The following is a 19347-nucleotide window of genomic DNA, read 5'->3' on the forward strand; positions in this document are numbered from 1 at the left end:
CTAAAGATGTTGGTTATAATAGCAGCGAAATATCAGCAAATAAGATAATAATTAATAATTTTCTTATCATTCTGTTTTGTCACCAATACTGAGAAAATAAATTACCATGTACTGCAATCATGTCTTTTCAGGCCTTTATGTAATAGTTTTATTCAGCCTTTTGCATTTTTTGAATTTCTCCTCTTTTAATTCATTCTAACCGATTATTAGACTGAGATTTTGACCCATGATTATATAAACAAATCCTAAAACACACCCCAATTCAACATCATCAGAGTTCAAGATCGGTACTATCAACATAAGAAGCCTGAATGGCAAAGAAATGGAGCTAGCTGCAGAATTGATTAAGTACCAGATTGACATAATAGGGGTGACTGAAACAAAAAAGACAAAAACTGGTGAGATCTTTCTGAGCAATAAATACAAAATTTATATGCAGGCAATGAAAATCAAGGAAAACAAGGAGTAGCCATAGTATTCGACACTAAATACGAGGCTAATCTTCTTGAATGGCAGGCAATATCAAGTAGAGTAATGTAGGCAAATATCAGAATGGGGGAACTGGACAGTGAGACTTATTTGTGCCCATTGTCCCACAGAAGGTTCTACTAAAGTAGAAGTGGAGGAATGTTTTGAGGGTTTAGAGAAAGCAACTAATACAATGAAAAATGAAAAAGTTGGTCCTTGTTGGGGATCTAAATAGCAGAGTAGGAAATGATTGTCAGACATACAAAAATATTTTGGGAAAATTTGGAGAAAAGAACAAAGCCAATACTAATGGCAAATACCTGTTGGATTTCTGCTCAGAACATGGACTGGTTATTACTAATACAATGTTCCAACATAAAAATGTGCACAAATTCACACGAAGAGGAGAGGCAAGGAATAAGAAAAGTCTCATTGACTATGTTATTGTTGATAGTGATGTTTTCCCCCTGGTGCAGGACACTTGAGTGTACAGAGGATTTGAAATTGGAAGTGATCACCATTTAGTTTTGAGCAGGATAAAATTGAATTTCATATTGAAAAGATGTAAGAAAGTTTAAAAGTGAATAAAAGTTGAGCAGCTCTCATATTTGAACTGTAGACTAAAATACACAAACATGATTCGAGAAGGAATGAAAGTGTTTGAGAACAGGAACCAAAAGAAAACATTGATTGATTCAGCCAGAGAGCATGTGGTGATGTTGTCTGCAAGGATAGAAAAATCAGAACTCCATGGCAGACATAGGAAGTTAAAGAGGCAGTGAAAGAAAAGAAGAAAGCATATCAAAAGCTCCTGGCAAATAAGTCAGCTTGCGCTCTTAGAGAATACAAAGACAAATGTAAGAAAGCTAAACACTGTGTAAAACTAGCTAAACAAAAGTCATGGGAAGACTTTAGTAAGAACATAGGAAATAAATATCAAGGAGGTGCCAAGATATTCTGGAGATTATTGAAGAAGCTTAGAAATTGAGGAAAGAATGCTGTAAAAGGAATTGAAGATGATAAAGGTGATATGAAAATTGGAGAAAAAGATATCCTTCATGTATGGAGTAATTAGTTCAAAAAATTGCTAAATGAAATAATCAGTGAAACACTGTGGCAAAAAACACTGACCAGGCGTGCAGTCAGGAATACATATCCATACTTGAATTAAAAAAAAGCCATCAAAAGCCTGAAATGTGGAAAGGCAGCATGAGTAGATGATATTCGACCAGAAATGGTCAAGTATGGGGGTATAAAAATCTTACATTGGCTACACTGCATAGTTCAGAGGGAGACAAATTCCAGATGATTGGAGTAGAGCTCTCATAGTACCTATATATAAAAAGGGAAATAAAACTAAATGTGAGAATTACAGAGGCATTTCTCTTCTGTGTGTGTTTTCCTGGTAAGATTTATGCAAGTATACTTGAAAACCGGTTGAGAAGGATTGTGGAAGGGAATCATGGGGAAGAGCAAGCTGGGTTCAGGCCAAATAGAGGCTGTCAGGATCACATTTTCACTTGACAACAAATAGTTGAAAAATCATGGGAATATAACAAAGAACTGTGTTTAAATTTTGTAGATCTGGAAAAGGCATATGACACGGTGCCAAGAGAGAGAAGCTATTCGAAATGCTACAGTTATATGGCGTCAATAGGGTATTACTGTAGCGTTTCGAATAGCTTCTCAAATAAAGACTAAGTACTAGTTCTGCATCAGCAGTTAGAATTGAAGGAAGTACAGGTAGATGGTTGAATGTTAAATCTGGTGTCAGACAAGGATGTACATTATCACCCTCTGTTATTCATTATCTATATGGATCACATTATGAAGGAAAGTGATATTAAACCTGATAGCAAAATTGGTGATGTTAATCTCAGCTCTTTGTTTTATGTGGATGATGTTATACTTGTAAATAAATCTGCTACAAGTCTGCAAGATTCTCTGACTAAATTGAATAACTGTTGTAATAGATATGGTATGAAAGTCAGTAATAACAAGACAAGACAATGAAAATAGGCAGAAACATTGAAAATATCAACTGCATTGTGAATGGGAGAACCTATAGAACAAGTAAAACATTTCAGCTACTTAGGCACAAATTTTAGTGAAGATAGTAAATTAAATATGGAAATAGACAACAAAATCAACAAAGCTGGTATGGTAGGATGTCAACTGAATAAATTTATATTGAATAAGAGAGAAATTAGTTAAAATACTAAATTAGCTATATACAAGACAGTGCTCAAACCAATTTTATCTTATGGATCTGAGAGCTGGGTCAGAATAAAACACTTGACCAAAGACTAGAGACTCCAGATATAAGAGTCTTGAGAAAGACTAGGGGTGTGAACAGATGGCATCAGTCACAATATCATATTAAAAAATGAGGATATTAGGAAAGAACCTTGACATTGTTAGCAAAGCTAATCTCAGGTATTATTGTCACTTAAACATAATAGGAGAGGCAAGATTAGCAAAACTAGTGCTCTCTTCCAGGTTGGTAGGTAAAAGACCCAGAGAAAGACCAAGATATAGGTGGATTGATATAGTAAAAAGTGCCTTAGAAGATAGAAATATAAGATCTGATAATGTTTAGTTTTGACAGGTAACAGATTGATTTGGAGGAAAATTGTAGATAAGAAGTTAGTAATGATGTAAGTTTTTCATGTAGTACTATCATATCCTGTACACCTCTTGAGGGTACATGTCAGGAATTTGATGATGATGATGATTATATAAACTTTATTTTTTCACTTTAAATAAGCCAATGTACATTCATAGTACATATTTTGTGGACTACTCTATACATCTGAACATATTTCTGCTTGTAGTTGCTGTACTTTTATGGCTTTATATATATATAATTAATAATTATTTGCAATTAACTTTTGCAATAAATATTTGCTTTTAAATTACAGGCCTTATTTTAAATTTCATATAAGAGATGTGATAATAAAAATGCAGTGTTTTAAAAGAAAATTTAAAACTTACCATCTTGAGCAGTTTAATATTAAAAAGAAATATAAACATAAATCTGTAGTTGCAATTTTAAATCTCTTAAATTATTTAAATCTATTATAACCATACTTTACACACACACAGACACAGAGAGAGAGAGACAGAGAGAGGACAATGCACCTGCCCACAAAGGTGTTTTGGCAATGGGAAAATTAAGGGATCTGCACTATGAATTGTTGGAACATCCATCCTATTCCCCAGATTTGGCTCCCTCGACTTCTGTCTCTTCCCAAAACTTAAACTCTTCCTTGCTGGTCAGCGTTTTTCTTCGAATCAAGAGCTGGGTGCAGCTGTAGAGGGGTATTTTGCTGATCTTACTGAGAACCAATACAGGAATTGGATAATGTCTCTTGAGCATGACTGGAATAAATGTCTTAAGGGAGATTAAGTTGAAAAATAAAAATAATTTTGAAAATATAAATTCGTTTTTTCATTGTTAGGCCGAGATCTTTTCAGACCTCTCGTATTATAAGAAAAAGACATAGACACTAAAATATCAAACTTTGTCAAAGTAAATGGCATAATAAATAATATATTTCAGCCATCCGTAGTACAAAAACACACTGGAATCTGGCTATATAATGTCTTGTCAAAACCTACTATATGGAAGCAAAACATGGAATATAAAAAGAAAAGATGAAAAACAAATTCAAACAGCTGGCTATATCAAGTGGGACCATAAAACAAATGAAGAAATTTTACAATCCCTAAATATAAAACCAGTTAATTACTACATAAGAGAGTATAAATAAAATTGGACAGAACATTTAAATCAAATGGACAACAGCAGACTACTGAAAATATTATACAAATATAAAATAAGTGGAAAAAGAAGAATCAGAAGATCAAGAAAGAGATGACATGAGACCTGAACAGGCCACCTGGTCTAAAATCCATGTTAGGAAGACGACAAAATATAGATTTAAATTTACATTTCTTTTAATATTAAACTGTTCAAGATGGCAAGTTTTAAATTTTCTTTTAAAGCATAGCATTTTTATTATCACATCTCTTATAGGAAATTTAAAATAGGGCCTGTATTTTAAATGCAAATATTTATTGTTAATAGCCATCAGTAGCAATTATCACAAATCATAATTTGGATTGTGTAGTTTTTTTTATATAGGGCAGTCAAGTTCAGTACAAGCTCCATGTGTAGCTTTGCATACATCCTACAACTAATGTTTTGCTACTATGTGCTTTCTGGAATATCAGTAGCTGCTGCATTTTTATCTTTTAACTTTTGTAATAAGTCCCTTTTGATTGTGTATTATTTTCTACATAATCCCTTAGAAAGAAATCTAAGGGCGGTGTCAGGTTGAAACCTCAAGATGGCAAGGAAATTTCCTTTTCTATATAGCCATCTATTTTTTTGAAGTGGGCACCTGAATTTGTTGCAATATTTCCAAATTCAGAGTGCTCTATCTAGCTAGACAATATTACAATGTTCTCCCGGTGTAAATCTTATTCTAAGATATCAAAAACCAACCAAACAAAGAAGTGCTTTTCATTATTCTCTTTGCAAAGAAAAACAGATCTTGCACTTTTTTGTTTGCTAGTTCGTATGCCACAAATTCACTTTGTAGAAATCTCTTTTAGGGCTTGGATATCCAGTAGATAAACTGGAACTTGAATTCAATAATTGCACCTGTTTATATTCTCTGAAATATAGATTGATATTCTCTGAAATAAAAATACGATCTGAAAATGAGTATATTGATTATTCTCTCTGTTTTCATAGAAATTCAAAAACAAGCTTGCCTCTTAGTTTCCATGATATCTTGCACAATCTACAACTTATACTTGCTCTATAATATGGTTTATACTGCAGTTTGTTTTTCTAAACACCTGTGAATATTCAGCTGAGGAATGCTAAGTTCCAGACTGTTATCAATTACAGCAAAATGTTATAATTAATGATAACATTGCTTAATACATTTATTTTCAGGTAGATTAGCTTGACAGTTTTATCTAAATTTTTTCTGACTCAAATTAGAAAGTTGACTACTAATATGTCAGCCTGTTATCCAAGTGGCTAGTGCATCTGCTCCCCAACCCAGGCTATAGGTTCAAATCCTGCTGTGGGCATGAATGTGTGTATTGTCTTTAGGTAGTAGATGAATTTCATCGCCTAGTGTGGGATTGCCACTTCCCCACTTATCAGAGGCCTGAAGTGGCTTGAAAAAGTTTCATATTTGTTCTCTAGAGCAAGGTTTCTGGACTAAGTAAAAATATTAATAAAAAATACCAAAAATGCTAAAAATTAATTAAAAATGTAGATAAAATCCTTAACCCACCTATGGTACTAATTATAGGTGGAAGTCACATAAAAAAAATTTTGAATTCTTTAGGTATGCAATGTGTATACAGAAATTTTTGCAAAAGTGAACATCTATTTCATTATCCATTTATATGCAATTTACGTAGAAAATATCTGTATTTAAAATTTTTATCAGCAGTTTATTGTGGGAACTCTATTTAGAAATGACTAAATTATCCAATAAATATTATATGACATTTCTCATAAAAAGGACAAGAAAATAAAGATAAAAATACACCGGAAATGGCTGACAATATCGGTGATAATCAGATTCTCGGAGTCATTATCCATCACACTGATAGGTTGAAACCAGATGTTCTGATTTCGCATCCAGTAGTGAGGATACATGTAGTTAATATTGAAACTGGAAACTACTTAAAGAAGTTGCACAGGTAATTTTTTTAAAAGATAATCTACATTTCTTGTAAGGTAATTGAATTTGCTGTCTTAAAATTTGTTTTATTTTTAATCAGGAATGACTACTTAAATTGGCAGGTTTATATCATATCTGTCATGGCGAAAATTTTGTGGTCCACCACAAATGTCTTACAAAAAATTTAAAAATTCTGTTAAACGGATGCAAAGAAACCTTGAAGAGTTTTTCAACCGAAGTGAGTTAGCTGGTCTCCTGTGGAGGTGACAGGATTTTTCTTCCTAGAAACTCAGGTTTTTCATCATGCAAGACGAACAAACCAGCCAAAAAAGATATGCAGTTGACAGATAATGTAGATAGGATTAACCACTTTATCATAACCTTAATTAGGTTTCTATCATGAAGCTCAGTCACTTGGTGACAAGCCATTGAGCTAGTATATCAAGGGAAAAATGAGATGAGGTTATGAACAAATTTCTGAAAAATGCCTTTTGCATATTGCATTGTTATGCTGTGGATATATTTATCCGATGCTTGTTTGGGTATTTTGTCGATGTTTATTATCCATAATTGCTGGAACATATTAACATGGATTCTCATCATCCTAATAATGAAAACCTAGGTATTATCATAACACTCAACCAATAATCAAACTTCTTCTGTTCTGCCAAAAGAAAGTCACTTCTCTCTGGAATATGATCATATTATGCCTATCCTCTATTTTTTCAGTAGTTACAGAATTTCTACAGTTAATGAAGTAGCAACAAAACATGTTGAAAGTTTATTTTTCACTTGGTTAGACTAAAATAAATTTAGTTTAATCCTTTATCCAAGTGTGAGCAAACAAGGTTTGCGCCTGGAAATATCTTCAGGACTGGGGTAAGGTAGTACAACACCGGGCAACTTGTAGCAAAGGTGGACCAAGCTAACATCACTCCTATCTCAGTATCTCCCATAATGCAAAACACATCTCCTTGCGGATATGTATAATGTTATGCATTAAGGGAAAGGCCACTACCCAGACTAGTTTCGACCTTTATTGAGGTCTCTTCAGTGGGAGCCAGGCCCAGAAGTGGAGATACCAGGCAGAAGCAATGGCGAGGTCATCTTTACCTATAGAAGTTGCCAAACGGTGTGCCACCTTTTTATTAAATTACTCTGGATTTAGAGAAAGATGTTGAAAGTTTATTTTTCATTTGGTTAGACTATAATAAATTTAGTTTAATCCTTTATCAAAGTGTGAGCAAACAAACTTTGCGCCTGAAAATATCTTCAGGAGTGAGTGTGTTTTGCATTATAGGAGATACTGAGATAGGAGTGATGTTAGCTTGGTCCACCTTTGCTACGAGTTACCTGGTGTTGTACTACCTTACCCCAGTCCTGAAGATATTTTCAGGTGCAAACTTTGTTTGCTCACACTTGGATAAAGGATTAAACTAAATTTATTATAGTCTAACCAAGTGAAAAATAAACTTTCAACATCTTTCTCTAAATCCAGAGTAATTTAATAAAAAGATGGCACTCCGTTTGGCAAATCCTATAGGTAAAGATGACCTCGCCATTGCTTCTGCCTGGTATCTCCACTTCTGGGCCTGGCTCCCACTGAAGAGACCACAATAGAGGTTGAAACTAGTCTGGGTAGTGGCCCTTCCCTTAATGCATAACATTATACATATCTGCAAGGAGATGTGTTTTGCATTATGGGAGATACTGAGATAGGAGTGATGTTAGCTTGGTCCACCTTTGCTACGAGTGTCCTGGTGTTGTACTACCTTACCCCAGTCCTGAAGATATGTTCAGGTGTAAACTTTCTTTGCTCACACTTGGATAAAGAATTAAACTAAATTTATTATAGCAACAAAACATATTTCAGACTCATTGTGTACAATTTATGGAGATAAAAACGTTTTAGAGCAATTACTTAGTGGTTTGAAAGATTTGCAAGGTTTGAAGGTTGCCATATTGTAATTCTGTTATTTCTTATAATTAAGAAATAACACTCGACATTTCAGCTTCTATATCAAGGTCATAAGTGAATCATTTATGCTAGCCTGACCTCTGGTGAAAAAAAAAAAAAAAAAAATATATATATATATATATATATAATAAAATAAATACACAAATAAAAATTAAAATTAAAAAATTAATTAATTAATCAATAAAAATAAAATCAATAAATACTTTTTTATACATAATAAGTGTAATAACATAAGGTGATTACAAAAAATGAACATCAAATGCATCTTTACGGTGCTATTGATTTTAAGGTTTTCTTTTGTTGGGGTTCTGCTATCATGTTCTGCATCCCATATGAGTTCCAGATTCTTGGAATTACTAATCCATCATTCTTGTTAAGATTAGGATGACGAATCAACAACTCACAAGCTTCCTTGAATTTTCTTTAAAACCAGGTTTTGGTGCAGAGTAGGGACTTGGTGCCTTTCCAGTTAATTCTGTGATATGTTACGAGTGCATGGTCTGACAGGCCTGTTTACATAGTGAAGGAATTTGATGTGACGTTTGTGTTCTTTATGAGCTGAATATACTTTTACATTTATCAGAAGGTTTTAAAGTAACCATAATATCGTAATTCTGTAGTGTTTGATTTATGGCTATGGCATTATTGTTGAGGATCTTGTGAACTGGTTTTTTTTTTTTTTTTTTTTTTTTTTTTTTTTTTTTTTTGTAGCCATTTTTTTTATAAAGGTTTGGGTAATGATTTCATATTTCTTCTTGCACCTGCTCATCGAGCAAATTGTTAGGGTTTAATGTGTGACGGTGCAGATGACCTCTAGTTTTTGTGTTGGATGGTAGTATGATTCTTTGTGTATGTATTGGCCTGTACGTGTAGGGAAGACAGCTTGAAGTGTGACAAGTCTGTCTAGAAAAGACAGATACACTTATTACTCCTCTTCCTGATGATGACCTTAATATAGAAGCTGAAACGTAGTGTTATTTCTTAATAAGTAAAGTAATCACTCTAACATGCGTGAAATTGTACACATTGAATGTTGACTACGGTGTAATCTGGAAAGAAAGAATGGACATTAGCCTCATCTGAATATTTGTTGCTTAGCAATCTCATAATATGAAAAGTGTGACAATTATTCCATGTCCTTTTCTTTGTTTAAGAAACTACCCTCCTTCTTTTTCTACAAAAAAGATAAAAATTCTTCCTTGGTCATTTCCAAGATTTAAAAGAATGAGCAGTTAGAATTCGCAAACTTTTGTGTAGCATTGTAGTTTGTGTCTTGTTTGTATGTATGTTTTCCTGATGATGACCTTGATATAGAGGCAATGGATGTACTTTTGATGTTTATTAAATCTTTTTTTCAGTGGAATAGCTAGTTTATTCAAAATAATAGAGATAACAGTTACATCGAATGTGAGATTTAGCAGATAAAGAAAGGAGCTCTGGTCATTCCTCTGCTCCTGTAGTTTAAATTATTGTGTTGACTGGCCATTCTGTAGAGGTGAGACTAGAAGAACATATTGATTATATCTATTTTCAAAAATATGAGAGGCCTGTAGTTGCTGACAGTGATTTGATTATTGAACTTCTTCTTCTCTCTCTTTCTCTCTTTTTCTCCCACTCATGGTAGGTTGAAATGGCAAAAATAATCCTCAAAGACGATTTTTGCCATTTCTTTCTGTCTGCTGTTTTTTTTATGTAGTTCTATTATGGAGTTTAAGTGGGTGCTTTCTTTAAATTAAAGACACCAAGAAATTATATACTTGGTTTAATCCTAAATCCAAGTGTAAGCAAACAAAGTTTGCAACTGAATTATAATCAGGACTGAGGCAATTCATATATAGAAGCTAATGACTCACATCACTTGCCTTAGTATCCCATAATGCAAAACACATATTCTTATGGGTATGTATAATGGGGTGCTTTCTTTAGTGTTGTCAATCCATTTCTTTCTTGGTCTTCCTCTGCTAGACTGCCTTGTACCATTTAATATTATTATTATTATTATTATTATTCAGGCCTCCGTGGAGTCAAAAGACTCATCGTGGGAGGTCCTTCCTAAGAAACACAGTCTATTAAGACTCATCAAGGGGAGGTCCCCCCTGAGAAACACAAAGTCTATCATACCACTCCTTAAACTCATTGACCATTCTCGCTCTCACCACCCCATCAGGCAATGTATTCCATGGTTCAACCCCTCCATTCAAAGAAACCACTCATCACCCTCTTGCCAACAGTTTCCTTTCGTAACTTCCAGAGATGGCCTCTGTCATCATCACATATGTTTAGTAGTCTTTCTGGGTTCATTCTTGAAACATATCCAAACCAGCTTTTAGTTGGCTCTTTTTTAGGGCTGTAATTATTGTTTCTTTAAAATTAAGTTCTTCTCTGACTTTTTAATTTGTTTTTCTTTCTGTCCAGTTTGTTCTATTGATTTTTCTTAGGCATTTTATTTCAAAAGCATTGAGTTTATCCATTTCTTGTTTTCTTAAGATTTAGCATTCAGAGTCATGGAATACTGTGGAAATTATCATATGTTTATATATCCTTAATTTGAGTTCTTTGCTTAATCTGTTATTGTTCCATATTTTTTGTAGTCTGCCCATTGTTATCCATCCATTATTAATTTTGTGTTTTATGGTTTTGAAATAGTCTAGGTCTTCAGTGATCATTGATCCTAGGTAATTGAATTTCTTTACCTTGTATATTATTGTTTCCTATTTTCATTTGGATTGCTTCCCTTTTTCTTCCTATTATCATTAGTTTTGTTTTTATTAAAATTGATTTTCATATCATATTTGTTACTTGTTTGATGCAGCTTGGTCAGGATATTTTCTAATTTTTCTTGACTGTCTGTAGTGATGACTATGTCGTCAGCATACTTTAAATGTGTTATATTTCTTCCATTTACAATTATGCCTTCACACATCTGGGGTCCTTTGTCTACTACTTCTTTTAGGTATAGGTTGAATAAATATGGTGACAGTGGGAAGCCTTACATAACTCCTTTTTTATTGCTATTTGATCTCTTTCTGTGTTTTTGTATTTCACTACTGCTTATGTTTCTGAATAGTAATTCTTGATACAGTTGAATGGATTTTGTTGAACCCTCTGTTTTCTAGACTTTTAATGAGTTTTTTTTTCTGTTTGTTGAGTCAAAAGCTTGTTTGAAGTCAATAAAATAGCAGTAGAGTTTTTTTTATTTTTGTCATTTGGGAAAAACTGCGCCATTTATAACATAATAAATATAAAAGCATGTTTTGAATACATATGGAAAGATAATTAATTAAATTGGAAGTAAACAATTAAAAGTGTATCATCATTGAACAAATTTATAATTTTTATTAAATAAATAAATAAGATGATATAATTATGTTACTATCTACTTTTAATAAGATGGTTGAGCTTCTCAGCCCTTCTCTGCCAAATTTGGCTCAATATTGGTCAACTTCAGTGTAAGATCAGCACACACACACGCACACTAAGACAATTTCTGTATTTGATTTTTATTTGAAGGAGTGATGAAAATTCTTTCTCACAAAGATAGGTTGTAGAAAATTGCATGATGATTTTCAATGCTTCTTCAGAAAATTTGGGAAATTCACTTCTCACTGAAGGCGAAATCCAGAATCGATTCAAATCAAGATCACGAAATCATTTTAAGCCCACTATCACTTGAAAGCTCAATTAACTGTTCTTTTTTCGATAACGAAAGGTCGTTCTCGTGACTGTAATCTTGAAATGGATCATGAATCCACTGAAATTTCTTATAAAAGTTATTCGGAAAATATGTTTCAAAATTCTGTTTCAGAGTTTTGAGGTGGTCACAAACCCTTTCCAGAAACTCAGAATCAACAAAAATATCATTTTCCACTAAAAAGGATTCCAAAGTTGGAAAAGGTGCAAATTGTCTGTCTTTTACATAACTAATCCATAACACCAGTTTTTTCTCGAATGCCTTTATTTTGTCGTAGGTATCAAGAACAGTTAAAGATTTCCCTGAAGGGAGAGATTTAGTTCATTTAATTTCGAAAAATGTCTGAAAGATAGGATAGTGTTGATAACCATGCTTCATCAACAAGGAGTGATGCAAAATCTGAATTATGTTCATTTACAAATAATAAAACTTTGTGCCTTAATTGAAATGACCTTGTTAGTACTTTGCCCCTGGAAAACTAGCGAATTTCAGAATGAAGCAAAAGTTGTATATATTCACTGCCCATTACATCGCAGAGTACTGAAAATAACCTGTTATTTAACGGTCGAGCCTTAATAAAATTAATTAGCTTTACAGCATTGTATAGCACAGTTTTAAATTCTGGTGGCATTCCTTTGGAGGCTAATGCATCCCTATGTATGAAACAATGTACCCAATTGATGTCCAGAGCTACTTCCTTGACCATAGAGACAACCCCACTATGCCTGCCTGTAAGGGTGTGAGCTCCATCCGAACAGAAACCCACACATTTTCCCCACGTGATCCCTTTGTGTATTATGTAATTATTGAGAGTGTGAAATATTTCTTCTCCAGTTGTTCAGGATGACAAAGTTCTACAAAACAGAATATCATCTGGTTGGCCAAGTGGCTAGCATATCCGCTCTCCAGCCAAAAGGCTGTGGGTTCAAATCCCGCCATGGGCATGGATGTTTGTGATTGTCTGTGAAAGCACTATTGGTGGTAGTCGGCGATAGATGGCGTTGGTGTTAGATGATGAAGATTGGTGGAGAAGTGAGACGAAGAGTTGTTGAGTTGATACCCTCCCTCGATGAGGCTTTGGACTCCCTGGAGGTGTGATATAATAATAATAATATTTTTCCTGCCTGGCTGGCCGAGTGGTTAGCATATCCGCTCTCCAGCCAAAAGGCTGCGGGTTCAAATCCCGCCGCCGTGGGCATGGATGTTTGTGATTGTCTCTGGAAATACTAGTAGTGGTGGTCAGCAGCAGATGGCATTAATGTAGTTGTGGTCAATTGATGGATTGAGTGGTGGAGACAGAGTTGTAGAGCAGGTGCCCTCCCTCAATGAGTCTTTGGACTCCCTGGAGGAGTCAAATAATAATAATAATAATAATAATAATAATAATAATAATAATAATAATCATTTGTAACATCAGTAGTCTCATCTATTTGTGACGCATTATAAGGGCTCTTCTTAACTCTTTCGATTAACTGAGATTCTACGTCACCTGCCATATCATTAATTCTGCGACTGACAGTGTCATTTGAAAGAGGAATCCGATCAACATGTTTTAATAACTTGTTGCCAAACATAGTTTTTACCACATCTTTTATAGCTGGAAGTAGTAAATTTTCCCTGCTAGAATGAGGTTTCTCTGTTTTCACTATGTGCGAACGTAAGAGAAACCTTACGTTCGCACATAGCAAAATAGCAAGTTAGGAAAAACCTAATAGCAAGGCACTGCTTCCAGTGCCTTGCTATTAATCAAACCCATGGCTGAAACTATATCTTTCCCATGATTTATCCCTAAGTGTCGCTGAAAAAATTCAAGTGATTTATTTTTCACATCAGAATGTTTAGTTTCTAAATGTTGCCAGAGTTTCACAGGTTTCATGCACTCGTTCAACAACACTTCATAACACAAAACACATTGAGGTTTCTGTTTACTTTCATCTCCACATAAAGTGAACCCGAATTCCAAATATGAACTGTTATATTTCCTATTGTATTGTTTCTTTGAACTGCTTGTTTCTTCTACTTTAATAGTATCAGATTTACTTGCCATTACAACATGTGTATCACAATTAGGGTTAGCATCACCTGTTTCATTTGCTTTTCTTTACAAAGTCCTAGTTCTAGGCCACTTTTCCATTATTAAAAAACGTGTCTGAAAAATATATAAATACTGAGGTTAATTCACGACACACTTTGTCCAAGTATCACTTAGCACTTCTGAAGATATACTGAGCCTTGGTTGAAGGAGGAAAACCTTCAATAATAAAATCAATAAACAACAAGCAATTGGTTGAAATGAGGATAACACATGTTTAACTTCATATCTGACAAAACAGCAACGGAAGGCAGAAGCAATAAAACCATATTGCTGTTCACTTCATCCCTCTTTTATTACTTGTCATTCTGTGACTACAATAATTTGTAGCTGCAGAATGATGAGTAATAAAAGAGGAACAGAATATTCATGGAATGAACATTCTGCTGCTATTTGTTGGTTTTTTTAAGTATCCATTTTATTTCAATAATTTTTATTTATTTATTCAATTTTAATTTGTTTTGTTTGGATAATTAAAAAATATATATTTATTTAAGGGGTGCTTAAGGGCCAAAATTGTTCAGATTGAGGTGGTTGATAAGAATCTCACAGGCTTCCTTAAATTTGCGTTCATACCATGTTTTGGTGTGATGTAAACAACTGGTGCGTTTCCAGTCAATTCTATGTAGGGTATTTAGGGCATGATCAGAAAGGCCAGCTTCACCATAGTTATTATATTTAATGTGTCGTTTATGTTCCTTTTGTCTGATAGGAATTGTGTGTCCTGTTTCCCCTATATATAGTATATTACAGGTGCAATAAATACGGTATACTCCTGGGTGGGGGATGCTTAAGGGTCAAAGCTGTATAACTGAGAGGAGACCTCCACATAGCCTTTAAAGGAATGCGGAGAACCGACCAGGGTTTCTGACCTAATGTCCAATCCTCACCTTCTCGTGGTGCACCCTGTTGGGTATCTACTTGGATACTGAACGGACGAGGATGGGCTGGCAATTTGGGATTTAGCCGACCAAATTCTATTCTTATTGGTTAAACCAAAATAAAAAATGATAGTATGGTACAACATGACAAAATTTCATGCCGGCTGGGGCGTTGCCCGGTTAAACAAGGCCCCCGTTGTTTTCGCCAGGGAACCAGGGCGAACAGCAAAAAATCAGCTACTGGAACAAATCTGAAAATAAACCCCAACTCAACATCACCAGAGTTAAAGATCGGTACTATCAATGTAAGAAGCCTGAATGGCAAAGAAATGGAGCTAGCTGAGGAATTAGATAAGTACCAGATCGACATAATAGGGGTGACTGAAACAAAAAAGACCAAAACTGGTGAGATCTTTCTGAGCAATAAACACAAAATGTTATATTCAGGCAATGACAATCAAGGAAAAGGAGCAGCCATAGTATTCAACACAAAATACGAGGCTAATCTTCTTGAATGGCAGTCAGTCTCAAGTAGAGTAATGTGGGCAAATATGAGAATGGGGAACTGGACAATGAGACTTATTTGTGCCTATTGTCCCACAGAAGGTTCTACTAAGGTAGAAGTGGAGGAATTTTTTGAGGCTTTAGAAAAAGCAACAAACACAATGAAAAAGGAAAAGTTGGTCCTTGTTGGGGATCTAAATAGCCGAGTAGGAAATGATTGTGAGACATACAAAAATATTTTGGGAAAATTTGGAGAAAAGAGCAAAGCTAATAATAATAGCAAATATCTGTTGAATTTATGCTCAGGACATGGACTGGTTATTACTAACACCATGTTCCAACATAAAAATGTGCACAAATTCACATGGAGAGAAGAGGCTAGGAATAAGAACAGTCTCATTGATGTTATTGTTGATAGTGATGTTTTCTCGCTGGTGCAGGACACCAGAGTGTACAGAGGATTTGAAATTGGAAGTGATCACTATTTAGTCTTGAGCAGGATAAAATTGAATTTCATATTGAAAAGAATAACATGTAAGAAAGTTTTAAAGCGAATAAAAGTTGAGCAGCTCTCAGATGTGAGCTGTAGACTAAAATACACAAAGATTATTGAAGAAAAAATGAAAGAGTTTGAGAACAGGAATCAAACCTTGGAGATTCAGTGGCAAACTCTGAAGAAAACATTGATTGATTCTGCCAGAGAGGCATGTGGTAAGGTTGTCTGTAAGGATAAAAAAATCAGAACTCCCTGGTGGACACAGGAAGTTAAAGAGGCAGTGAAGGAAAAGAAGAAAGCATACCAAAAGTTCCTGTCAAATAAGTCAGCTTGTGCTCTTAGAGAATATAGAGACAAATGCAAGAGTGCTAAACACTGTCTAAAACTAGCTAAACAAAAGTCATGGGAGGACTTTGGCAAGAATATAGAAAATAAATATCAAGAAGGTGGCAAAATATTCTGGAGGTTGTTGAAGAAGCTTAAGAATGGAGGGAAGAGTGCTGTAAAAGGAGTTAGAGATGATAAAGGTGACATGAAAATGGCAGAAAAAGATATCCTTGAAGTATGGAGTAATTACTTTGAATATTTGCTAAATGAAACAAGCAGTGATGACAGCACAGTGATAAAAAACACTGACCAGGCATGCTGTCAGGAATACATATCCGTACTCGAAGTAGAAAAAGCCATCAAAGGTTTGAAATGTGGAAAGGCAGCAGGAGTAAATGATATTCGACCAGAAATGCTGAAGTATGGTGGTATAAGAGTCTTACAGTGGCTGCATTGCATAGTTCAGAAAGCCTGGACAGAGGGACGAATTCCCGATTATTGGAGTAGAGCCCCCATAGTACCCATATGTAAAAAGGGAAATAAAACTGCATGTGAGAATTACAGAGGTATTTCCCTACTGAGTGTTCCTGGTACGATCTATGCAAGTATACTTGAGAAACGGTTGAGAAGAATTGTGGAAGAAAAGCTTGGTGAAGAACAAGCTGGATTCAGGCTAAATAGAGGCTGTCAGGATCAGATCTTCACTTTACGACGAATAGTCGAGAAAGAATGGGAATATAACAAAGATCTGTATTTAAGTTTTGTCGATCTGGAAAAGGCATATGACAAGGTGCCAAGAGAGAAGCTATTCAATACACTGCAGTTATATGGTGTCAATGGGCCATTATATCAAGCAATACTTAGTCTTTATTTGAGTTGTAAGTCAGCAGTTAGAATTGAAGGAAGTACAGGAAGATGGTTTAATGTTAAATCTGGTGTGAGACAAGGATGTACATTATCCCCTCTGTTATTCATTATCTATATGGATCACATTATGAAGGAAAGTGGTATTAAACCTGTTATCAAAATTGGAGATGTTAATGTCAGCTCTTTGCTTTATGCAGATGATGTTATACTTCTAAATAAATCTGCTACAAGTCTGCAAGATTCTCCGACTAAATTGAATAGCTGTTGTAATAGATATGGTATGAAGGTCAGCATATAAAAAGACAAAGACAATGAAAATAGGCAGAATCATTGAAAATGTCAACTGTGTTGTGAATGGAGAACGTGTGGAACAAGAAAACATTTCAGCTATTTAGGCACTATTTTTACTGAAGATGGTAAATTAAATATAGAAATAGACAACAGAATCAGCAAAGCTGGTATGGTGGGAAGTCAATTGAATAAATTCATATGGAATAAGAGAGAAATTAGTCGGAACACTAAATTAGCTGTATACAAGACAGTGTTCAAACCAGTTTTAACTTGTTTGAACACTGTTCAAACAAGTTAAAATGGATCTGAGAGCTGGGTCAGAAGTAAAACACTTGACCAAAGACTAGAGACCACAGATATGAGAGTCCTGAGAAAGATTATAGGCGTGAACAGATGGCATCAATGGCAGTATCATATTAAAAACGAGGATATTAGGAGAGAACTTGACATTGTCAGCATCCAGGAATGTATTAGCAGAGCTAATTTTAAGTGGTATGGTTACTTAAATAGAATGGGCGAGGAAAGATTAGCAAAACAAGTGTTCTCTTCCAGGTTGGCAGGTAAAAGACCCAGAGGAAGTCCAAGATATAGGAGGATTGATATAGTAAAAAGTGCGTTAGACGATAGAAATATAAGATCTGATAATGTTGGAGTCTTGACAAGTAACAGAGTGATTTGGAGGAAAATTGTAGATAGGAAGTTAGTAATGATGTAAATTTTTCATGTAGTACTATCATATCCTGTACACCCCTTGAGGGTACATGTCAGAAATTTGATGATGGTGATGATGATATTTATTTAATTAATTTAAGTCTGCCTGTGGACCACCTGTCCCATCGTCGTGGATCACAGGTTGAGAAAAACTGATCTGCCCTGTTCTCCATTCTATTCATATTTTGTTGAACAGTTTACTTAGGTAATTTATTATGCTTTCTACCCCTTTTTCCAGAAGTTCTTTTTGAATGTTGTCTATGCTTGGTGCTTTATCATTTTTCATTTGTTTGATTGCTCTATGTAGTTCTTCATTTAGAATGTCGTTTGTGTCAGAAGTTTCTTCTGTGTTGAAGGTGTCTTGATCTATGTTTACTTCAGCTGCGAATGTTTCTTTAAAACAATTAAGTCCATATTTCTTTTATTGTTTAAGTACTACTTGTTGCGGTTCCATCCTTTTGCAATATTGAAACTGGGTTGGGTGAGTATATTCTAGTTATCTCATTAACTATTTCATAAATGGTTTTGGAGTCGTATTTTTTATATGCTTCTTCACACATTCCTGTTTTTCCTTCTAAATATGTGATTTTGCTAATCTGCATTTTTTGTCTATTTCTTTTTTCAAATTTTTGTATAATGTTCTATTTTCTTCATTATCTTCTTAGAGATTAGTTTTGGGTATTATTTTTCTCTCCCATAAGTCCAAAACTTCTGGTGTAAGCGAATCTTTATTTACTCTTGTCTGGTAGCCCAGGTGTTTTGTTGTTGTTTCTTTAATAATTTTTTTTCCTTTTAATTTTATTTTTTCCAAGACTCTGAGACTGTGTCTAAAGCAAAGATTATTTAATTTTTCTTTCAGTGTTCTCTGATAATTAGATCTGGTCAAGCTATCTTTGAGTTTTGAGCTGTCTATCTTCTTTTGTTTTTGATGGTTTATTCTCTTTCTTTTGAAACTGATTTTTAGGTTGGCTGATAGAAGTTCATAGTCTGTATCCATATTTTTTTTTTAATGTTTTTTAATGTAATTTCCAAAATGTTTTAACATTTTGGAATAAATGTTTCCATTTCTTATTAACAATTATATAGTCTATACAGTTTTTGATTCATTGTTTGGTGATGTTCAGGTGTATCACAAATGATGTTCATTTGTGCTGTGGCCTGTGGTAGAATAAGGTATTTGTGATTAACACTTGATTTATTTTGCAAAAATTAATTTTTGCAAAATAATAATAATACTCATAATAATCAGGATATATCTTGTACTTGTTTGACTGATTTCTTCCTGCAGCTGTTCAAGAAATTGACTATATTCCTCCTCTTCATCTGA

General features: G+C 34.3%; 1 protein-coding gene across 8 annotated transcripts in view; it reads left to right on the top strand.

Annotated features, from left to right (window-relative positions):
* The window catches only part of LOC150107493 (jouberin-like), a 422644-nt gene that overhangs the window by 123275 nt on the left and 280022 nt on the right, over positions 1-19347 (top strand). For all 8 annotated transcript variants that reach the window (XM_090391911.1, XM_090391912.1, XM_090391908.1 and 5 more), the window contains one exon: positions 6021-6201. In XM_090391911.1, coding sequence (XP_090248037.1) covers positions 6021-6201 — 181 coding nt within the window. The remainder of the gene's footprint in view (positions 1-6020; positions 6202-19347) is intronic.

This window comes from Typopeltis vanoorti, chromosome 4 (assembly GCF_054136105.1).
Source record: "Typopeltis vanoorti isolate ZY-2024b chromosome 4, IOZ_Tvanoo_1.0, whole genome shotgun sequence".
NCBI classification, from domain to species: Eukaryota; Metazoa; Arthropoda; class Arachnida; order Uropygi; family Thelyphonidae; genus Typopeltis; species Typopeltis vanoorti.